Source organism: Apium graveolens, chromosome 1 (genome assembly GCF_009905375.1).
Source record: "Apium graveolens cultivar Ventura chromosome 1, ASM990537v1, whole genome shotgun sequence".
NCBI lineage: Eukaryota > Viridiplantae > Streptophyta > Magnoliopsida > Apiales > Apiaceae > Apium > Apium graveolens.
The window spans coordinates 159,273,371-159,297,280 of NC_133647.1; the positions used below are offsets into that span (position 1 = coordinate 159,273,371).

The 23,910-nt window shown below is 34.3% G+C and overlaps 3 protein-coding genes across 6 annotated transcripts; 2 read left to right on the top strand and 1 right to left on the bottom strand.

Annotated features, from left to right (window-relative positions):
- Nucleotides 1-307: 307 nt before the first annotated feature.
- Nucleotides 308-3,853, top strand: LOC141708711 (uncharacterized). Its single transcript, XM_074512469.1, has 3 exons — nucleotides 308-680; nucleotides 1,104-1,561; nucleotides 3,320-3,853. The coding sequence occupies exons 1-3, from the start codon at nucleotides 308-310 to the stop codon at nucleotides 3,851-3,853; spliced, it is 1,365 nt and encodes a 454-aa protein (XP_074368570.1).
- Nucleotides 3,854-14,862: 11,009 nt separating this feature from the next.
- Nucleotides 14,863-19,407, top strand: LOC141668867 (uncharacterized). 3 transcript variants are annotated; one of them, XM_074475908.1, is made up of 3 exons: nucleotides 14,863-15,479; nucleotides 17,636-17,747; nucleotides 18,308-19,407. In XM_074475908.1, exons 1-3 carry the CDS (start codon nucleotides 14,920-14,922, stop codon nucleotides 19,019-19,021), a joined length of 1,386 nt encoding a protein of 461 aa, XP_074332009.1. In that variant the 5' UTR covers nucleotides 14,863-14,919; the 3' UTR covers nucleotides 19,022-19,407. The 3 variants fall into 3 exon arrangements, with proteins under 3 accessions (XP_074332009.1, XP_074332016.1, XP_074332024.1); XM_074475915.1 differs by having other exon boundaries at nucleotides 14,864-15,479; nucleotides 18,359-19,407; XM_074475923.1 differs by having other exon boundaries at nucleotides 14,865-15,479; nucleotides 18,398-19,407.
- A 683-nt stretch (nucleotides 19,408-20,090) lies between these two features.
- LOC141668885 (G2/mitotic-specific cyclin S13-7-like) lies at nucleotides 20,091-23,312 on the bottom strand. Of its 2 annotated transcripts, none has more exons than XM_074475945.1 (9): nucleotides 23,143-23,312; nucleotides 22,258-22,393; nucleotides 22,103-22,163; nucleotides 21,767-21,979; nucleotides 21,537-21,665; nucleotides 21,206-21,454; nucleotides 20,952-21,113; nucleotides 20,672-20,853; nucleotides 20,091-20,545 (listed from the first exon to the last, which is right to left on the bottom strand). In XM_074475945.1, the coding sequence occupies exons 1-9, from the start codon at nucleotides 23,177-23,179 to the stop codon at nucleotides 20,416-20,418; spliced, it is 1,299 nt and encodes a 432-aa protein (XP_074332046.1). In that variant the 5' UTR covers nucleotides 23,180-23,312; the 3' UTR covers nucleotides 20,091-20,415. The 2 variants fall into 2 exon arrangements, with proteins under 2 accessions (XP_074332046.1, XP_074332036.1); XM_074475935.1 differs by having other exon boundaries at nucleotides 22,103-22,181.
- Nucleotides 23,313-23,910: the final 598 nt, after the last annotated feature.

The window sequence follows — 23,910 nt, forward strand, 5'->3', positions numbered from 1 at the left end:
GTTAGTTAGAGTTAGTTTTCTCTTTCTTACTCCATATTGTATATAAACAAATTCCACTTCAGATGAATACATTTTATACATTTCTTATTCATTACTTCATGATAGAAGCTAAAACTGTAACTTCTTCTCAAGGTATCAGAGCTTGTGCAGCTCGATCATAACGTTTTCGTTGTTCATTTCTTGTGCATTTCTTGTGTTTTTTCGTTTCGTTTCATCAATTTCTCGATCAATTTCAATCTCGATCTCAATCAATTTTGATCTATTTCATCTCGATTTATTTTCTTGATATCGATTTCTTGTTCTGGCAATGGCGGAATCGTCAACTGCGAACGAAATCTTAACTAATTCACAGAATCAGGCTGTGAATTACAATGATCCTTACTACCTATCTTCTGGTGACAATCCTCGCCAGCAATTGGGAAGGATGTTGCTTTCTGGTGATAATTTCATCAATTGGAGCCGTAGTGTTAAGATGGCGCTTGGAGCTAAAAATAAACTCGGTTTCATTGACGGATCTCTACACAAACCAGCTGAGGACTCTGTTGATTACAACAAGTGGATTCGTAATGATTACATGGTGATGTCGTGGTTGACTTCATCTATGGAGCCGGTAATTTTTGATAGCTTCATTTTTGCAACATCTGCTCATGATCTTTGGACTGATGTGGCTGATCGGTTTGGTAAGTCGAATGCTCAATTACTGTATGAATTACATACGACTTTGATAAAGATTCAACAAGATAATATGAGCATTGCTGAATATTTTGGTAAGATGAAATTTGTTTGAGATAAATTGCAAGTTCTTGAAGGAAATCTTGTTTGTACATGTTCTGCAATGACTAAATGCACTTGTAATCTCATGAAAAAGGTCATGGATGCCCTAGAAACTAAGAAATTGATTCAATTTATCTGTGGCTTAAACAAACAGTATGATTCTGTTAAGACGAATCTCTTGAGTATGGAACCTTTGCCAAGTGTTCTTAAGGCATATCATATTTTACAACAGATTGAGAAACAGAATAGCCTTAATCTCACAAATTCTAAAACTGAGGTTATTGCTTTATTCAGTCAATGATCTGGTCAATCTGGTCATTCCTATCAAGGAAATTATGGTAGAGGTCAAGGACAGTCTAATTTCAAGAAAGATTTTAAGAGATCCAAACTTGATTTAATTTGTGATCATTTCAAGAGGAAGGGACATACTGCTGATCAATGTTTCAAGTTGGTAGGGTATCCAGAGTGGTGTAATACAATGAAGAGTAAAATTACCAATCCAAGAATGGCTGCTAATGCGATTTCTGAATCTGTTGATACTCCAAGAGCATCTGGTGAGAATTCTTCTTTTGATAGTAAGATGGTATCAGCTGTCTATCAAGAGGTGCTTAAGATGATGCAACAACAGCAGATGTCTCCTCTGTCAGAAAATTCTCAGTCCTATGTGAATTTTGCAGGTATTGTATCTGCATTCCAGGTTATCTCTAATGCATCTCATAATTCTAATATTTCATGGATTATAGACACAGGAGCTAGTGATCATATTGTTAGTGTAGGTGTCCTAGAGGCAATACATTATTCTTTTAAATCTTTATGTCAGTTGATCATTCAATAAATATATTTATTATGACCTTAATTACTGCGATATTTTGTTAGCATAATAAATGTCCTTAGAATCATGATACACATTGTATGGTTTAAGTACATGACTTGAACTTGAGATTATATAATATATCATATTCTTAAAGGTCCCTAGTCGAGTATTATTATATAGGACAATAATAATACATAGATAGACTAGTATGTTGTTTGACAAGATAACCACATCTCATTGGTTATAAGTATGGGGATACTAAAGTCAATACATAGGTACATGTGAGAGTACATGGTACTGGACAGACCCACAGTGAGATTCTTCATGTTTAACAAAGTCATAAGAAAGACTCACAGTGATAATGGTGTAACGATCCTTTGACTTGAAATAATTATATTTCTATACGAGGATTAATATACTTTGACTACATTAAAAGTTACTTTTAATCGGGTGATGATAAAAGTGGACATCGGGTATATCATGAGTCGTATGAGAAATATGAATGATAGATAAAGGATTTAACCCTCCTATAATTAGGAGATATATTATTGGCCTCTTGATTGAGTGAGATTATAAAAGCATGGTCATGCTCAAATAATGATTTGTCTTGATAGTCTACTCATGGATCAAGTAAACCCGGATTAAATGTTGAAGAGGATGACTAAATACATGCCTCGAGTTTAATCTATAATATGTATGGTTAAAGGGAATATATTACATGAAAAACATTAATCACAAAAGGTTTTATCTAACCACGATTTAATTATTGTTTAATTGGGTAACAATGATGTATTACTAGATACCGCTCATTGTTTATAATTTTATTAGAGAATAAAATTATTGCCAATTAAATAATAGCCTATAGGGTCGCACAAATAGAGCACTTAATGGAATAGTTAATTTAAATTATGAGTTTAAATTAATTGATGATTATTCGAATTTTATTATAATTAAGTAAGACTTAATTGAGATAATATAAATTCGAATTAAAAGGAATGTTTTTGCCCATAATAATTAAGTATGACTTAGTTATTAATTAAATAATAGAAATTTGTTTTTATTATTTAATCCAATACCTACTAGGATTGGGCTTTGCTGTTATCGGCCTTTTTAATCAGCCATTATAAATACATAATGATAGGTTAAAGAGGCTTGTACGTTTTTGAAGAAAAACCCTAGCAGCAAAGAGAGGCAGAGGCAATTTCGGATCGTCAAGAAGGAGGCTAGTACATCCATTCCGTAGTCAAGTTTGTGAGACGTTCTTGGAAGTGCTCGTGTGGATACCATAGAGGTGTTTCTCCGAGAGGTAGACACAAAGCGTGATAGGTAGGATCTCCGTTGAGTTCGTGAAAGTCAGGCTCTTGAAAGGTATGATTCGTTATCTCCATAATCTGCCCACAATTATACATGGATCCTGTTTTGGGGTTTCAAAATTTTTTATTTTATTTACGTTTATCCGCTGCGTTTTATGCCTCGGAACCCAACACATATGGTTTATAATGATTCATTATTTTCTCAAAATTATGATGCTAAAATTCTATCAAAATTTGTTTACCTGATGGCAATATTAAGAGTGTGACAAAAGTAGGAGATGTCATATTAACTCCTAATATTACTCTGAAACATGTTCTATATGTTCCAGATTTCAAACATAACCTTTTATCTGTTGGAAAACTTCTTGAGCACAACTCTTTAGTAGCTCAATTTGACAAAGACACATGTTCCTTTCAGGGCCCTTTGAATAGCACAATTCAGGCTGTTGGCACAAGAGATGCTGGATTGTACAGATTTTCTTCACAAAATTCTATTTGTCCTCAAAACTTGTCTTTGTCTATGTTCAATTCATGTTGTCATTCTACAACTATTCTGGATGTAAATACTTTTCATGCTAGGCTTGGGCATTTGTCAGTTGGAAAAATGCAGCATTTGAAAATGTTTACCACTGCAATGCTAAACAATTTTCACTGTGATTCTTGTATTCTTCCTAAGCATCATAAATTGCCTTATAATGAATCAAATTCTAGAGCTCCTGCTGTTTTTCACATGTTGCATATATATTTATGGGGTCCTTATAGAGTTCCTACTCAATCTGGTTGCAAATATTTTCTGACTATATTGGATGATCACAGTAGAGTAACCTGGACTCACTTGCTTGTTTCAAAAGATCAGGTTGCTCAGATTATATCTGCTTTTCTTGCCATGTTTCTAATCATTTTGGAGCTACAGTTAAGCATATTAGGAGTGATAATGGTACAGAAATATTAAAGTAATTTTGTACTTCTCTTTTCCATTCAAAAGGCATAATACATCAGAGGAGCTTACCTGGTGTACCTCAACAAAATGGTATTATTGGTTTTGTGTTTACTGTATTTTTACAAGTATGCATGTGTGATGAGTCTGCCATGATAACAGTTATGTTATATGAGTCTGCCATGATAACAGTTATGTTATATGAATGATATGATGAATCTGTTAATGATCTATATGATGATACTAGTATGTTTAAGATCTGCCATAACTCATATGTATGCGATCTCTTAAAATATGTATACTGATACATGTTTTTGATAACTGGGATATGGATCGTGTGTATACTGATACATGCTTCTGGAATAGTATTCTGATACATATTTTTCTAGTATTCTGATACTTGATTTTGCAAAAAAATTTGCCATCGGGGGGCTCGCTGCCCCCCGAACCCCCAACGGCCTCACCGCGGAGGTCGATCCGCGTGCTTAGGGTTTCGTTTTTAATTTGTGCTTATGACATATGCTTTACTTATTTATTATTCTTGAATGGATCATGATAAGTGATAAATAGTATGTCATATTTATATGATCTATCATGTTCTTTGATCTATCATGTTCTTTAATGGTTACTTGAGCATGGTGCATAGTTATGGCCTTAAGACCTTAGTTGTAATGGTTTATTCTTTTGGTTTGAAATAAATACGACTTGCATGTCGTTTTCTATTTGTACTTGTTTTATCTCGAATGTAACTCGAGTTCTTTTGTAAGTTCATTAGTATAATTCTTAATGTAACATCCAAGAAGGACAAGGGAACAAGGAGGCATCCTATGGAGGCCAAGAAGACAATGGAAGCAATAGAGAAAACATATGTAATAGTTATTTTTACACCATAGATTGACCTTGATCTTTTTATTAGCCTGAAAAGATCACATAGGATTGGGCCATAACTATTGCACGTTTACTTTACGCACTTTTCATATGATGTATAAATAGTATGTGTAGAGTAGAAAATGCATGTTTTAATTAGATTAATGATGCATGTATGTATTAGATACATCACCCATGCCATGCCTTTAAACAAGATAAAATCTATAATGACTCAAGATTTAAAATTAACAAACGATCATGAGATTCTCGTGTTTATGAAACACGGAATAAAATACGAATTTTCTTTATTTCTGACATGGAGCGGTTTTGTCAACAACGGGTTCATAGAACTTGTAAGGCTGTGGGTTTTAAGCGAGACCAATGTGACTCCTCCACTACCTGGAAATCAAACCATTGACGAGTATTGATTTGAAGTATTTTATTCAAGGAAAAATTGGGAATCTCTTTATGATGGGATCATGATCGTTCTAAATTAAAAATCCCTAAGTAAAAATATTAAGTTTTAATCAGATGTTTTCCAATGAATGAACACTCATTGAATCCTAGATCGATAAGGGGAAGGGCTGTCAGTGGCAGGGGACTCCTATCTATCATGGTGAAATGCGATGAATATAAACGGTTATATTCGTACGTTGTATCATTGGGTCTAACTTAACTGAGTCATCATAATAAGGTGAATATAAACGGTTATATTCAACTATTATGAACTTAGAAGCATAGAGTTTGGTTAAAAATCTATTAGATAGATAAGATCAATTGTTGTTCACCAAATTATCCAAGAATTATATATGATATAATTGACAAGTGTTTTCTACCTAAATAATCATGTTTTAAGGATACCAGTGGTTGACTTAGGACATGACGAAATATGGATCTTGGCTCACTAGAAAGATTTATGGGATATACTTTCCGAATTAATAGTTAGGGGTATTAATTTGATAAAAAATAGTGGGAGATATATTATGAATATATCATAATCATATGAACATAAAATTTTAACTCAGACAATCTAATATTTATTTTGCGCTTTTATTATTGTAGATACTGAGTAATGGCAAACAACACAAACACATTATCCGTACGTTCAGTCCTTGAGAAGGACAAGCTGACAGGAGGAAACAACTTCCTAGACTGGTAGAGGAATTTGAGGATTGTCCTCAGGCAGGAGCGCAAGCTTCATGTCATTGATATTCCTCCTCCAGGCCCCCTTCCTGAGGGTGCTACTGCTGATGAACGAGCAGCATGCACAAGGGATGAGAATGATGCAAATGATGTTGCATGTCTTATGTTGGCAACTATGAGTGCTGAGCTTCAAAGACAGCATGTGCATATGGATGCATATACTATCAATGAGCACTTACAAAGCATGTTTGCAAGACAAACTTGTCAAGAAAGGTTCAACACGAGTAAGTCACTTTTTAATTGCAAACAAGGGGCAAGTGAACCATTTGGCCCACATGTTCTGAAGATGATTGGTTACATTGAGTACCTTGAAACTTTGGGTTTCCCGATTGGTCCGGAAATTGTTATTGACCTAATCATGAATTCTTTGAACAACAAATTCACTCAGTTTGTTGTGAACTACAATATGGATGAATTTGGCAAAACACCTACTGAATTGTTGCATATGTTGAGAACATATGAGAGCAACATGAAGACAGCTGAACCTGCTCCCATACTGATGGTGGGAAATAAAGTAAGGCCAAAGGGAAGGGCAAATGGAAGGGTAAGAAGAAGATTGGATCTGATTCTACACCCAAGCCAAAGTCAGGTCCCAAACAGGCTTTAAAGCCTAAAGGTGGTGTGGCCATGGGTGAATGTCACTACTGTAAGAAAGATGGTCACTGGAAGAGAAACTGTCCAATTTACTTGGAGGATCTGAAGAAAAAGAAAGCAGTTCAGATTTCTAGAACAGGTATTTATATTATAGAAGTCAATTTGTCTATTTCTACATCTTGGGTATTTGATACTGGATGTGCTTCTCACATTTGTATAAATGTGCAGGGCCTGCAGAGAAGTAGAACTTTGGCTAAGGGAGAAGTGGACCTAAGAGTAGGCAATGGAGCAAAAGTTGCTGCTTTAGCTGTAGGGACTTATTATTTATTTATGCCCTCTGGGCTTGTTTTAGAACTAGAAGATTGTTTTTACGTGCCTGTGATTCGCAGAAACATTATTTCTGTTTCTTGTTTGGACAAGAAAGGTTTTTCGTTTACAATAAAGAACAACAGTTGCTCTTTTGCTTTGAATGATTTAACCTATGGTGTTGCGCGTTTATTTAATGGTTTATATGTTCTTGATTTAGATAACCATGTCTGTAATATAGAAAACAAACGACTTAAAATGAATGACTCAAATCAAACATATCTCTGGCATTGTCGTCTAGGCCACATAAATGAGAAATGCATATCCAAATTACATAAGGATGCATACTTGGATAAGTTTGATTTTGAATCATACCAAGAATGCGAATCTTGTTTGCTTGGTAAGATGACTAAAGCCCCTTTCACTGGTAAGGGTCAAAGGGCCACTAAACGTCTGGAGCTAATATATAGTGATGTATATGGCCCAATGCGTGTAATGGCTAGAGGAGGCCACTACTACTTCATAACATTTACTGATGATTTCAGTAGATATGGATATGTATATCTTATGAAGAACAAATCCGATTCTTTTAAAAAATTTAAAGAATACAGGGTTGAAGTAGAGAAGCAAATTGGCAGAGATGCAAGTATTAAGATCTTACGATCCGATCGTGGGGGTGAATACTTAAGCACTGAATTTAGAGAGTATTTGAAAGAGTGCGGTATTGTATCACGACTCACTCCGCCAGGAACACCTCAATGGAATGGAGTTTCAGAGAGGAGAAATCGCACTTTGTTGGATATGATGCGATCGATGATGAGTCATGCAGATCTTCCAATTAGTTTCTGGGGTTACGCTCTAGAAACATCGGCTTTCACACTTAACCGTGTTCCTACTAAGAAGGTTCAAATGACTCCATATGAGATATGGAAGGAGAAACGGTCAGGCATGAACTTTATGAAAGTTTGGGGATGTAAGACGTTTGTGAAACGTCAAGAATCTGACAAGCTTGGACCTAAATCCGAAGAGTGCATTTTTGTGGGATACCCTAATGAAACAAAGGTGTATTATTTTTATAGTCCTCCTGAGCAGAAAGTGTTTATTGCTTGAGATGCTGTCTTCATGGAAAGAGATTTTATTTCCAAAAGAAACAGTGGGAGAACTATAGATCTCGATGAAGATCGAGAACCACAAAATAGCATTGACCCTGAAGTGGAACAAGAGCAGAATAATAATAATGCTCAACAAACACAGGTTATTCGTAGATCTGGTAGAATTCGTCATGAACCAGAGAGATATGGATTTCTCATGACTCAGTGTGGTGATTTGATGCTCATAGATGAAGATGAGCCTCTCACATACCAAGATGCTATGAACAGTCCAGACTCTAAGAGATGGCTTGAAGCCATGAAATCCGAGATAGATTCCATGTACGAAAACCAAGTATGGACTTTGGTTGATCCACCTGAAGGGGTAAAACCCATAGGGTGCAAATGGGTTTTTAAGAAGAAAAAGGGCATGGATGGAAATGTTCAGACCTATAAAGCTAGGATGGTTGCAAAAGGTTTCAAACAAATTCATAGTATTGACTATGATGAAACTTTCTCACCAGTGGCTATGGTCAAGTCTATAAGGATTTTACTTGCCATTGCAGCATTCCATGATTATGAAATCTGGCAAATGGATGTCAAAACAGCCTTCCTTAATGGAAGCCTTGAAGAGGATGTGTACATGACACAACCTGAGGGTTTTGTCGATCCAAGGAATGCTGGCAAGGTATGTAAATTGCGTCGATCCATTTATGGATTGAAGCAATCCTCTAGGAGATGGAATATCCGTTTTGATGAAATAGTCACAGGGTATGGCTTTGTTCAAAATGAAGATGAACCGTGTGTTTACAAGAAGGTTAGTGAGAGCTATGTGGCATTCATAGTACTATATGTTGATGATATACTACTAATGGGGAACGACATACCTTCACTAAAGGCTGTTAAGACTTGGTTAGGGAGCAATTTCTCCATGAAAGACTTAGGAGAGGCATCCTACATTCTAGGAATGAGGATCTATAGAGAAAGATCTAGAAGGATGATCGGTCTAAGTTAGAGCACATACATTTATAAGGTTTTGCATAGTTTTGGAATGCAAAATGCAAAAAGGGGATATGTCCCCGTGTCTCAAGGGATAACGATCTCTAAGGACCAGTGTCCGAAATCATTGGATGAGAAGGACCACATGAATAAAGTTCCATATGCTTCAACAATTGGATCTATCATGTATGCAATGGTATGTACTCGCCCAGATGTCTCGTATGCTTTGAGCATGACGAGCAGATACCAGTCTAATCCGGGTGAAGATCACTGGACGACAGTCAAGAATATTCTTAAGTACCTGAAAAGAACTAAAGATTCATTTTTGGTGTATGGAGGAGAAGATAAACTCGTTGTAAAAGGTTACACCGATGTAAGTTTCCAAACAGACAGAGATGATACTGTATCACAGTCTAGTTTTGTGTTTTGTCTAAACGGAGGTGCTGTAAGCTGGAAGAGTTCAAAGCAAGAAACAGTAGCTGATTCTACAATGGAGGCTGAGTACATTGCAGCTTGTGAAGCAGCTAAGGAGGCTGTTTGGATTCGAAAGTTCATTTCTGATTTGGGAGTGGTTCCATCGATCGCAGATCCCATTGATCTATACTGCGATAATAATGGAGCCATTGCACAGGCTAAAGAACCTAGATCACACTCCCGGGCTAAACATATACTCAGGAGATTTCACCTTATTCGAGAGATTAATGAAAGGGGTGATATACATATATGTAAAGTGCACACAAATGATAACATTGCAGACTCACTGACCAAAGGCTTGTCGCAGCAGAAGCACGATGGTCATACTAGTTCCATGGGTATTAGATATATGGGTGATTGGCTCTAGTGCAAGTGGGAGATTGTTAGTGTAGGTGCCCTAGAGGCAATACATTATTCTTTTAAATCTTTATGTCAGTTGATCATTCAATAAATGTATTTATTATGACCTTAATTACTGCGATATTTTGTTAGCATAATAAATGTCCTTAGAATCATGATACACATTGTATAGTTTAAGTACATGACTTGAACTTGAGATTATATAATATATCATATTCTTAAAGGTCCCTAGTCGAGTATTATTATATAGGACAATAATAATACATAGATAGACTAGTATGTTGTTTGACAAGATAACCACATCTCATTGGTTATAAGTATGGGGATACTAAAGTCAATACATAGGTACATGTGAGAGTACATGGTACTGGACAGACCCACAGTGAGATTCTTCATGTTTAATAAAGTCATAAGAAAGACTCACAGTGATAATGGTGTAACGATCCTTTGACTTGAAATCATTATATTTCTATACGAGGATTAATATACTTTGACTACATTAAAAGTTACTTTTAATCGGGTGATGATAAAAATGAACATCGGGTATATCATGAGTCGTATGAGAATTATGAATGATAGGTAAAGGATTTAACCCTCCTATAATTAGGAGAGATATTATTGGCCTCTTGATTGAGTGAGATTATAAAAGCATGGCCATACTCAAATAATGATTTATCTTGATAGTCTACTCATGGATCAAGTAAACCCGAATTAAATGTTGAAGAGGATGACTAAATACATGCCTCGAGTTTAATCTATAATATGTATGGTTAAAGGGATGATATTACACGAAAAACATTAATCACGAAAGGTTTTATCTAACCACGATTTAATTATTGTTTAATTGGGTAACAATGATGTAATACTAGATACCGCTCATTGTTTATAATTTTATTAGAGAATAAAATTATTGCCAATTAAATAAAAGCCTATAGGGTCGCACAAATAGAGCACTTAATGGAATAGTTAATTTAAATTATGGATTTAAATTAATTAATGATTATTCGAATTTTATTATAATTAAGTAAAACTTAATTGAGATAATATAAATTCGAATTAAAAGGAATATTTTTGCCCATAATAATTAAGTATGACCTAGTTATTAATTAAATAATAGAAATTTGTTTTTATTATTTAATTCAATACCTACTAGGGTTGGGCTTTGCTGTTATGGGCCTTTTTAATCAGCCATTATAAATACATAATGATAGGTTAAAGAGGCTTGTACGTTTTTGAAGAAAAACCCTAGTAGTAAAGAGAGGCAGAGGCAATTTCGGATCGTCAAGAAGGAGGCTAGTACATCCATTCCGTAGTCAAGTTCGTGAGATGTTCTTGGAAGTGCTCGTGTGGATACCATAGAGGTGTTTCTCCGAGAGGTAGACACAAAGCGTGATAGCTAGGATCTCCGTTGAGTTCGTGAAAGTCAGGCTCTTGAAAGGTATGATTCGTTATCTCCATAATCTGCCCACAATTATACATGGATCTTGTTTTCGGGTTTCGAAATTTTTTGTTTTATTTACGTTTATCCGCTGCGTTTTATGCCTCGGAACCCAACACATATGGCTTATAATGATTCATTATTTTCTCAAATTTATGATGCTAAAATTCCTATCAAAATTTGTTTACCTGATGGCAATATTAAGAGTGTGACAAAAGTAGGAGATGTCATATTAACTCCTAATATTACTCTGAAACATGTTCTATATGTTCCAGATTTCAAACATAACATTTTATCTGTCGGAGAACTTCTTGAGCACAACTCTTTAGTAGCTCAATTTGACAAAGACACATGTTCCTTTCAAGGCCCTTTGAATAGCATAATTCAGGCTGTTGGCACAAGAGATGCTGGATTGTATAGATTTTCTTCACAAAATTCTACTTGTCCTCAAAACTTGTCTTTGTCTATGTTCAATTCCTGTTGTCATTCTACAACTATTCCGGATGTAAATACTTTTCATGCTAGGCTTGGGCATTTGTCAGTTGGCAAAATGCAGCATTTGAAAATGTTTACCACTGCAATGTTAAACAATTTTCACTGTGATTCTTGTATTCTTGCTAAGCATCATAAATTGCCTTATAATGAATCAAATTTTAGAGCTCCTGCTGTTTTTCACATATTGCATATATATTTATGGGGTCCTTATAGAGTTCCTACTCAATCTGATTGTAAATATTTTCTGACTATATTGGATGATCACAGTAGAGTAACCTGGACTCACTTGCTTGTTGCAAAAGATCAGGTTGCTCAGATTATATCTGCTTTCCTTGCCTATGTTTCTAATCATTTTGGAGCTACAGTTAAGCATATTATGAGTGATAATAGTACAGAAATATTAAAGGAATTTTGTACTTCTCTTTTCCATTCAAAAGGCATAATACATCAGAGGAGCTTACCTGGTGTACCTCAACAAAATGGTAGAATTGAAAGAAAGCACAGACATCTTTTAGACACAGCTAGGGCTATCAGGTTACATGCCAATCTACCTTTTAAATTTTGGGGTGATTGTTTGTTATCTGCTACCTATTTGATAAACATGATGCCTAGTTCTGTATATCATGGAAAATTCCTTATGAAATCTTAATGAAGAAACCACCTGATATTAGTAATTTGAGAATCATAGGTTGCTTGTGTTTTGCTGCTGAAAAATCCAGTGACAAATTTGCTAAGAGAGCTAGGAAATGTATTCTTCTTGGATATCCATATGCTCAAAAAGGGTATAAGCTATATGATTTAGACACTCATGATATCTTTCTTAGCAGAGATGTAATTTTTAAGGAAAATATATTTCCTTTCAAGTTACAAAATACTCCTGATAACAATTCTTCAGTGTCTACATCTTCTTTACCACCAGTTAATCCTGCTAATGTTGATCATTTTTTCTGATTCTCCAAATCATACCTCTTCATCTATTTCTATTCCACAATTTCATGTTCCTTTGAATCAATCTGCTAGTACTTTTGATTCTAGCACTGATTCTCCAGCTTCTATTTCTCAACCTGAACATTCTCAAACTGAAGTTCTTCCTCAAAATGATGTTGTTTTAAGGAGGTCTTCTAGAATTTCTACTATGCCTAAGAAGTTTGATTCTTTTATTTTGCATAAATATGCACATGTTAACAGTGCTGATATAAATGACTATTATGTCAGTTTGAATAATGTGCTTAGTTCTCCAATAGAACCATCATGTTATAACATGGCTAAGGATGATCCAATTTGGATTGGTGCTATGGAAACAGAATTAAAGGCTTTAGAAGCCAATAATACTTGGGAATTGACTACACTACCACCTGATAAGCATGTGATAGGTTGTTAATGGGTTTTTAAAACAAAGTTTAATCCTGATGGTAGTGTGGAAAGATGCAATGCTAGGTTGGTAGCAAGGGGTGATAAGCAGATCAAGGGTAAAGACTTTAAGCACACTTTTAGTCCTGTAGCAAAATTTACTACTGTCAGAACTTTGATAGCATTGGTTGCTGCTTCTGGATGGCATTCGAAATAACTAGATATCAATAATGCATTTTTGCATGGATATCTTACTGAAGAAATATACATGATGCCACCACCTGGTTATTCTAAGGCTAGACCCGGTCTTGTTTGCAAATTAAGGAGATCTATAAATGGTTTAAGATAGGCTTCCAGATAATGGAATAAAGAATTGTCTGCTTATCTTATTAGTCAGAATTATGTGCAATCTTCTCAAGATTATTCTTTGTTTATTAAGCAGAATGTCAATTTTTTTACAGCAATTGTGGTATATGTTGATGATTTACTAGTAACAGGAAATGATATTAAGGAGATAAATGATATCAAAAGTTTGCTTCATCAGAAGTTTACTATAAAAGATCTTGGTGATCTAAAATATTTCCTTGGCATAGAAGTTTTAAGAACTGAAGAAGGTATTCAGCTCAATCAAAGAAAGTACATTTTAGATTTGTTGGCAGAAACACATTTGACAGATTGTACAGCAGCATCTTTTCCTTTGTCCAAAGGTTTGCATTTGAGCACCAAGGATGTGCCAAAATTACCTGATCCATAAATCTATAGAAGAATCATTGGTAAATTGTTTTATCTCAATCTTAGAAGACCTGACATATCCTATGCCGTGCAACAACTTTCTCAATTTCTTCAAGAACCAGCACAACCTCATTATGATGCTGCTGTCATGTTCTGAAATATTTGAAAGGCACTTTGAATACTGGACTTTTTTACAAGGCAAATTCTCCCCTGCATTTGACTGCATATTCAGATGCAGATTGGGGCACTTGTTCTTTTTCAGCAAAATCTCTGTCAGGATATGCAATTTTCTTAGGATCTTCCCTTATTTCTTGGAAAACAAAGAAACTAAAGAAGTACAGAAGCTGAGTACAGAAGTATGAGCTATGCCACTTCTGAAATCATTTGGCTTAAAGGGCTTTTACAGGATTTGAAAATTCAAGTTCCTAAACCTATAAATCTGTACTGTGATAACACTTCAGCACAACACATTGCAGAGAACTAGATTTTTCAAGAGCGCACAAAGCATCTTAAGATTGATTGTCATTTCATCAGGGAATATGTGGCGTCTCAATTCATCAATATCACTCACATCAACACTTTTATGCAGTTGGCCGACATTCTCACCAAGCCTCTGGATCCAGCTCATCATAAATTCTTAAGTGACAAGCTAGGCCTTCAATTTGATCCACCATGAAGTCTAGCTTGAGGGGAGATATTGAGATATATTAATTTATTTTTGATTTTCCGACTGTAATTGCTTAGTTGTCATAGTTAGTTAGAGTTAGTTTTCTCTTTCTTATTCCATGTTGTATATAAACAAACTCCACATCTTGTAATTTCAAATGAATACATTTTATACATTTTTTATTCATTACTTCATGATAGAAGCTAATAAATTAAGCTAAAACTGTAACTTCTTCTCAAAGTGAGTATAAGTTGGTCCGGACACCCTTTATAAAAGAAGTCCATAAAACCTAGTTGATAAAATATATCGTATTAGGAAAAGTATTAACAACGTGTTGGTAGAGAATGGATTATCTACCGTCCAAAAAGTAAAGGACATATATGACATACATAGATAGATGATATCATGCATCAAATTACTAGTATAAATATAAGCAACAACATACTACAGTTGTGTTGGTGGTGAAGCATTCTTTGTTTCTAAAGTAGAATCAACAAAAATTTGAAATATGATCAAGAGCAACAACAGCACGAGCAACAGAGTTTCTGTTGTAATAAAGCCTATAATCTCTGTATTAAGTTCTCTAGCTAAAGGCAAATGGGGAACCATTAAATCAAAAACAGAGACACTAAAAGCTAAGCTCGTTATTTTCTCCTTACTAAAGCCCAAACATCTCCCAGCCCTGGGTGCCATCTCCCACAAGATTCATGCACTAGTAGGCAGCACCAGCACATCTTCTGATCCGCAACATCCTCGTGATCACGATGATCAAGCCATCGATGACGTTCAGCAACAGCAAATGGTGGAGTACTACTACAATAACTACTACATTGACGACGACGACGACGGTGATGATAATAAGTATCCGGACTTAAGGCATTGCTTTTTCGATGAAGAGGAGGATGATGGCGATGACCCTAACGCGTCTGCAATCGATCAAGTGAGAAACTCGAAACAAGAGGAAGGACATGATTTTAGTCTGGAAGATGAAATTGATCAGGTTGCTGATTTGTTTATAAACAAGTTTCATAAGCGGATGCGCATCCAAAAGCTGGCATCTTTCAAGAGGTATCAAGATATGCTTTCCAAAAGCACGTAATCTACTAATCCTATATTTAGTACTTAATTGAGATGATTATATGTAATATTTTCCATTGCTATTTTGTTCATCTGATTTTTTTCGATTTATATGTATTATTATCATGACGAAAGAGAAGTAACTTGTAAGTGGTGTTATTTAACCGTAACCGCCACCTAAAAAACTAAGCATGAAAGAGAAGTAACTTGCAAGTGGTGACCTAAAGAACTGAGAATGACGTGATACTATGATACTATCGATACAAGGATCCCTATGTTTATATCGCACACAAATTTGTCAGGAGTGGGCAAAGACCGTACTTGAACATCATTACCCGTTCAGACTCCATTTTAAAACAGTTAATTCCTAATTAATTTTACCTCTCATTTATCAACTTCATAAAAGTTTTGATTTATATTTGTCCTTGATTTACTTAAAGTTCAAGATCAGGTGATTTGTGAAAGACTACTCAAAACCAAGAATAAAACGACTACTTGTTAAGATTAATTTTAACCACATCTCCGTCGTTATCAGCTGCAAGCTCTCTGTTACCAACTATTTGTTTAACTGTGACAACGATTCTGAAACCTGACACTTTTTTTATAGCAATTAATTCAATAACTAAAAGACAAAAATAGTTAAAAACTAAACAAATACCTAGTAAGATAGATCAAATTAAAGTTCCTTTCGTCAAAACTATGGCGTTTGTTCGTTTAGTCGAACTATACAATATTTTTACAAACACAATCTAACAAACTATCATAACTATGAAGAATATATAGATTTGTCAAAACTCATTCTAAAAACTTATTAAATTGTAATACAAACTTTTTTATTCATTAGATTATTACAATTTTTTTATATATACTTATTTGTTAGATCTATAATATTTTTTTAATAAAAATGATACGCAGTACATTTTGCTATAACGTATTTAGTTCTAAAAATATAAATTTCGCTCACTGTTAATATATTATAAAAAAAAGTTTGAAAGATTTGCAAAAGAATAGGCACCAAAATAAAATTTTCTAAAATTTTGGCCAAGATACTCTTCCTAAAACCTGAATATAAAAAATATTATTCTCTGTGTCATAATCCACAAATAACAAAAAAAAAAAAGTTGTAAATAAATCATATTATCGTATCCACAATTTTCATGGCTTAATTTATATTCATCTATTATAATATCAAATTTTTAAATGACTCGGTTATAAGTATATAAATGTTACTCATAAACTATCTCTTAATTCTTATAATTAAAAAAGTTACTTGTATCCTGATATTATTCATTTCCTATAATTAAAAAAGTTATTTAGAAAATATATTACAGTTAAAATTTAAACATCACTTAGAACTCATGAAACCATTAGAAAATGTGTTTGATTGCGATCTATCATCAAAAATGTTCGAGAATAATGTGAATTACCAGAAATCAGTACAAGTCCTACCATTATGTTTGAGGATAACACTATATGTATTAATCAACTCAATGAAGGATATATGGTGACATGACGAAGCAAATTTCACCAAAATTATTCTACACTCATGAATTTCAAAAAAATGATAAAATTGATGTACAACAAATTCGGTCATGTTACAATCTTGCTAATTTATTCACTAAATCATTACCAAATTCAACATTTGGGAAATTCGACAGAACATTGGAATGCGTCGACTCAAGAATTTGTTTCAACAAAATTCAGAGAATGATTAGTTTTTTCAAGGAGAAATTGTACTTTTTTTCTTTCGTCAAAATTTTTATCCCACTGGATTTTTTTTGTCAAAGTTTTAACGAGTCGGTTTATGATCCATACCATAATGACAATTAAAGAGAAGTGTTGTGAATTGATTTGTCACGTGGTCAAACATTATAATAGTAAGATTTAAGTTTTAGGTGTAAAATTGTTATCATGTGAATTAATTACATGTCCCTTTTTACTTGTATAAATATAGTTTAAATCTGTGAATGAAAATTGCACCGAGTATTTTTTTTCTCTACTCTTTCTCCTACTCTCTCACCGATCAAATATAGTACTTATTTTAGCAGTTATTTTATTGTTATTATAGCCGGTATTTTATAACATATATTTGATAATTTCCCTTATTTTTATATAATTTATTTATTTAAAACAACCAAAACGACCAGAAGGCAAGAGTTGTGTATCACCAACTCAATTCGAATTAAAATTTGGAGATTCTCATTCTGGGGCAACAAGTGGCGGTGTTCTCAACTGACCAAAACACCTCAGCTCCACCAGGTAATCTTCCATTTATTTCCTCTACTTTCTTGTTTAATCCTTTACTTTACGAATCTAGTTTTAAATTGTTGATTTTCTCGAGTACCCTTTTCGATTTTTATGGTGTATTAAATTTGTAGTTTATTAATTGACCCTTGTGTGTATGTATGTAAGTTTGCTTTGAATCTTTTGTGTTAACTTGTACATGAATCTGCGGAGCTGCGGTTCTTTCATAACAACAATTATGTCTGTGTGCGTGTGGCGTGATTAGTTACTTTGATGTGTGCATTTGGTTTTAGTCTGTCCTGCTTTTGCTAAATTATAATTGGGGTTTCGATATTTTTTTCGTTTGATGAAAATTATACGGCAATTTGTGTTCTAGTATCGCTTTTAATAATGCTCTAGTGTCAAGGATAGGATTCGAAATTGTTTCTATTTATTTTAAAAATTAATCTTGAATCAGTAATGATACTAGTGTATGACATAAATTTACTATTTTAATATCTATCTAGATAAAATATATCAGGTTCTTTCGTTTCCCATGTGCTAAATACTATTTTTTCTGCAACTAAATGTGGTAGATGTCATGTTTAGAGTTGACTGAAGCCATTACTCTCTGCCTTTATCACCAGCCCAAGAGTCGAATTGACTTTGTTTTTGAACCTCGAAAGAGGAGGGGTTTTCTTGCCAGGCTAGGAAATCAGAGCTCAATGTCAAACACGAAGATGGACGTCAAGGTGAAAAATTTAATTGAAATTGTAGAGGATGATTGTCCCATTGATATGAGCAAGTACATAAATTATGTTCAGTCTCCATCTTGCGGTGCTATTGCAACTTTCTCGGGCACAACACGAGATACATTTCAAGGTAAAGAGGTTCTGGAACTGAGATATGAAGCATATGTGCCGATGGCTGTACGTTGTCTTGAGTCCATCTGTTCATCTGCTCGGTCATTGTGGAGTCTCAACTCCATTGCAGTGGCTCACAGGTTAGGTTCAGTTCCAGTAGGGGAAATAAGTGTGTTTGTTGCGATTTCATCTGTTCATCGTTCTGATGCACTGGATGCTTGTAAGTTCATAATTGATGAGATTAAGGCAACAGTTCCAATATGGAAGAAGGAGGTTTATACAAATGGCGAGGTTTGGAAAGAGAATTCGGAGTTTCTTGAGAGACGAATGGATCTTGCGGAGAAAGGTACTTTTCCTGAAGTCGAAGACTTCGACAAACTTGGGCAGACTGCTCATAACAGAAAGGCTTGTTGTGGGGTAAAAGTAAAGGTTGCTGATAAAGACTAATTTTTATTGCTGGAGAAATTTTTTAATAATAGCGATCCAACCTTTTTAAGTCAAAGATTACTGAGGAAAAATGTAACCGAGGCTGCAGTTGCAAGGCAGTCGACTAACTGTCTGTTACATTTGTAATGTACTCTTGACAAATTTACAGGTATCCTAAAAGAACTCATAGTAACTTTTGGTTCTGGACTACAATTCAGATGATATTTACTTGTGATGAGCATACATTAGTTAGAACACAGATGTCTTGCGGCTCTGTTAAAAATAATACTAGTCATGCACAATCATTTATGGTTGCAAGCAAATTTATACCTCTTCTAATGTCTCTATTTGAATTTCTTGTAATTATCTTGTTCTTCATCTGCCAACAATACATCTATTTCTATGAACTGGTCGAGAATGTCTATAAATTTTAAGTTCCAAGTTGGAGGGCCTCGATATGTAAGTCATCTACTTCAATTATTTGATAAATTTTGGGGATAAGTAGCTGCTTTGGTAAGCATTATGCAATTTACTAGTTTTATTCTGAAGAAATTGTGAACTGTTTGATAACATGAATTCGGAAATACTTGTTATTGCCATTTGCCGGGTCTCATCACAACAAAGAGAGGACTTTGCTTTCCAAAATAAATCATGTATTAAACATTGACAAAAGTAGCACACACTTCACTCTTGGAAACACCTTTCAGACTATGAAATAAACTGGATCAGATGTAAAACCAGACAACCAGCAATGACAACCAGTACTGCGTAAATATAAACTTTTCCGACTGTAGAGCTAAAAGATCATAGCAAATCATTCGGAATTTCAGGTTCTAATATGAGCCATGTGGCTCTTAGTCTCATAGCACCATATGCTATAGATGATATCAGGATTAAAGAACTGAATGCCAAGTACACACAAGATAAACTCTACCATACTTTTTATACTTGACCCTTCTATACTTCTAATACTTGACCACCCCCCCCCCCCCCCCCGAGTGATCATTTAGATTGAACCTAAAACATTGCCTCTTTTCGACACACTTGCTTGGCCCCTCCAAAAGTTGGCAGAAAATACAGAGATCAAAGGTACTTTGTAACTAAAATGTAAACCAATCAGATTAGCATTAGATGAACAACTTGTATGCAAGAGCAAACAGTAAGATGATATGATATGACATGGGCGCAGAAGCTATTCAGAAAAACGATAGAATCTACCGGTCTTAATATCAAACCAACAATTAAATCCTTAAACAGTTGACAATTTATCTTGCAACACAACCTAAAATAGAATCAATAATATCTTCCAAAGGACCAAAGATCATATCAGCATCATGATCCTCTACAAGAGCTAATTGCCATCTCAAACAACAAAGACAAACTGCGGAATTCTTCTTTGTGAAATCCAAGGGAGTTCAAATAGCCTTTACTGGTGGAACAAGAGCGACAACACCTTTTTCTGGGCGAGAGAACTTCTTGTACACAGCCTTGAGCTTACTTTCTGAAAGAGCAGCATGATAGCTAACCAAGAGCTTTGCACAATCCCTGTTACATTTACAAAAGTAAATGTACATTCAAGGGTCACAGAAGATACTACTACTATTAAACAACTCTGATTTATCTTATCTAGTAATTAATATACTTCCAAGTGCATGAAAAAAAAACATTTACCTTAACTGATCTTCAGAGTATCCTGTGTAGTGTTTCAATGTGTCTGTCCAAGAAGGGGATTTCTTGAGGGTATATCGTGCAGCATAAACAGCTGAAGCCGCAATCACAGACGGGCAGTATGTTACCACAGTTGTGTAATGGGTCAGACCAAGTTCAGCCAGAAAAAAAACCATATTTTCCATCTATGATCAAGAAACCAAAAAATAACAAAATTTAGTACAAATAACATATCCAGTACATAAAATTCATACTGTCAACATCTTGATGCTATATGATTTACCTCAAGATCTGATGGAACTGAAGACTTTATGTATCGAACAAGAAATACATATGGTGTTGGTACTGTCAAATACCACTCAAGCTTCGCAAGTATCGATTTCTCCATCAGCAGTACTTGTTCTCTGGTATAAGCATTGTCTGATATAGCAATGAAGTCATTAACCTGAAAATTTCCCAAAACAGCTTAACTTTCAATTTGCATCAATTATTACAATTATAAAATGCAAAATAAATCAATTAATGTCAGACGGCTACCTCTGGTGCCCAAATTTCTTCATACTTGCATGCAATCAGCATTGAGCTAATTCCTACCAACTGTAGTTCCCTTCTTGGAACAATCTTCATCGAAAGGTAACGATCCACTATATTGATGGTGAGGTACAAACTCTCAGGCATGAGTTCAAATTTTCTGTGAACTTCAACCAACCAGTCTATAAGAATGGATCTCATTTTGGAGTTGATGTCAGTCTGTAAAGGCATGTAATCATGAACCTGACCATCACCCTGCATAACAATTGAATCACTCTAATTCAGTAAAATCTTGAAAATAGAACGAATGGTATAAATGGGGTTTACAGATAATTACTTCTGTAAGCTTGTAGTATTTGTAGATATCATCCACATATTCAACAGCTGCTAGCTCGTCATCAACATCTGATGCATCAATGTTTTCTATCATCTCATTCTGGGGCTTGTTAATGAGGCCACAGGCAACCTGAATTAGGGCAATAATTTCAGTTCAATAATATAAACTTGACTTTAATGGATTTCACATAAGCTCAAGAAATGAAAAGGCATTCTCATTATGAAACATACTTTGCTTCTAGCACTGAGAATAGAAGTGAAGGCCCTCTCTTTCTTTTTCGAGGAGGCTGGTCTAGATTTTATTCCACTACTCTTGGGCTTACTTTCATCATCGCAACTCAGGATAACAGTTGGTTTCTGATTCTCGCAATCCTTCATATGGACAGCAGCTGCTTCCAACACTCCCTTTCTTCCCACAACTCCATCATCAATCATTTGAATTTCCTTTTGCAACATAAATCACAAAAAAGTAAATATTCCTAATAAAAAACAATGCAAATTTAACTCACAGAAACGAAAGGGCATACACTTCAAATATAAACATTGCATTGGAAATCAATTAACTACCTTAGGATCCTTTCCGCCTAATACTGGTAGTCCTTTAGCCACTAGTTGTGCACATAGACTCCTAAAAAGATCACCAATACTTTATCAAATTTCAAAACACACTTAACGAAATAATTAACCAAAGAAAATTGAACTATAGTGAAAAATGATCAAACCTTGTCATTGGCCTATTGGTTTTGATCTGATTCTTGACCTTCCCTGCCTCAACAGCTTTTACAAGATTCCCAATATCACCAAGAACCCTCCGATTTCTTCCTTCTGCTTGTACATTCTCTTGCTTCCCTTCCGCCTCTGAAATAATTTCAAAGATTTTGATCAACAACATACAAAAGATGATACATAAGTACACTGAAGCAAATAAAAACTAGAGAAAACATAAGCCCCCTTAAATTACAAAATCTTAATTCTACATCAAAGACATATTGATAGGATTACTTTCGAAATTATAAACATAAAAGACGACAAAGAAACATAAACAGCAGGCACGAAAAAACATCGAGTCACATCCTAAACATAAACACACACAATCACTTATGTATCATCAAGTCAATATCAACCTATACTTTATCATTAAGAACATTAAAACTCACATATCAATAGAGAATATAACTCAAAAAAGATATACATATAAACAAGATATAAGAATCGACACAAAGTTTTAATGTTCTGTACACAGAAAACCAAACAAAACCCACAACATTACATTCAACAACATAAACTTACAATCAATCTCACCATAAAATCATATACAAATAACAATTTTGCAGTAAGATCATCAAAACTCCTCTCAATCAAACAAAATTTACAATAAAAGATATGCATACAGAATATACACATGCATGATCAATCCCATCAAGAATTCAAACAGAACCCATAAATATATAGTCAAAATACATTCTTTAACCCCCTGAATCTTCATAATCAAACTAATAAAACAAAACCCGCATAAAATTCAAAAAACCCATCACAAATAATAGCAAGAAAATCAATAAAACTCACAAAAATCACAAAAATAAAGCAACAAATCAATAAAAAGATACCTTTATGACGCTGAGTGATCACACCTCTAGAAGTCATCTCTTCTCAAGACTCCTCTCTCTCTCTCTCTCTCTCTCTCTATCTCTCTCTCTGTTCTTTTTCTTGATCTCTGCTGCTTCTCTCTTTGTATTTTTGTAATTTTGTTATCTGAGTGTTGTGCTTTTTTTTTTCTTTAAAGTTGGGGAAGGCGAGTTTAATTTATAACGGTAACTAAGCTGGAACTTTTAATCTCGTCCGTTGAAATAATTTTGATCTAAGGGCTAAAAGTATTTAATCCGAGACTCACGTTTTAAGCACCCAGATAATAATTTTAATTCTGCGTATTTAGGGAGAAAAGGTTATACGAGGTAATTTGTGATTGGATTATTTGATTTAAATAGCCGTTGTTAATAGTAATATTATATGTTTTCGTGTGATGGTTTTTGTACTGAAGAAATTGTGTATGAATTCCAACTTAGAGAGGGTTATATATTCATTTTATTTTATGTCCATTAAATTTGCTTATTTTTAGAATTATATTTAAACATAACAAAAAAACATAACGTATTTTGGACTTCTTAAAATATGTATTTTAGGGGGGAAAATAAAACAAAATAGATACCTATAATATTGAAGTACAGTAGATTACGATAAAAAGTTCTTTTGATTTTTGTTAAAAAATGATGATGTCAAAATGTGATTAACTTATATTTTCATTTAGTTGGAATAATTGACAACTTGTATAATTATGGTTCTTTCATTGTACATTTTGATTTTTGTTAAGAAATAAT

Excerpts from the sequence above, each read along its gene's own strand:
- LOC141708711 (XM_074512469.1), top strand. The coding sequence starts at position 308 with ATGGCGGAATCGTCAACTGCGAACGAAATCTTAACTAATTCACAGAAT. Across the intron at positions 681-1,103 it reads TGATGTGGCTGATCGGTTTG|GAAATTATGGTAGAGGTCAA; the intron begins GTAAGTCGAATG and ends ATTCCTATCAAG. Across the intron at positions 1,562-3,319 it reads TTAGTGTAGGTGTCCTAGAG|GGCCCTTTGAATAGCACAAT; the intron begins GCAATACATTAT and ends TGTTCCTTTCAG.
- LOC141668867 (XM_074475908.1), top strand. The coding sequence starts at position 14,920 with ATGATCAAGAGCAACAACAGCACGAGCAACAGAGTTTCTGTTGTAATA. Across the intron at positions 15,480-17,635 it reads AAGCTGGCATCTTTCAAGAG|AAGGCAAGAGTTGTGTATCA; the intron begins GTATCAAGATAT and ends CAAAACGACCAG. Across the intron at positions 17,748-18,307 it reads AAACACCTCAGCTCCACCAG|ATGTCATGTTTAGAGTTGAC; the intron begins GTAATCTTCCAT and ends TAAATGTGGTAG.
- LOC141668885 (XM_074475935.1), bottom strand. The coding sequence starts at position 23,179 with ATGACTTCTAGAGGTGTGATCACTCAGCGTCATAAAG. Across the intron at positions 20,854-20,951 it reads CAGTTCCATCAGATCTTGAG|ATGGAAAATATGGTTTTTTT; the intron begins GTAAATCATATA and ends TCTTGATCATAG. Across the intron at positions 20,546-20,671 it reads TACTCTGAAGATCAGTTAAG|GGATTGTGCAAAGCTCTTGG; the intron begins GTAAATGTTTTT and ends TAAATGTAACAG.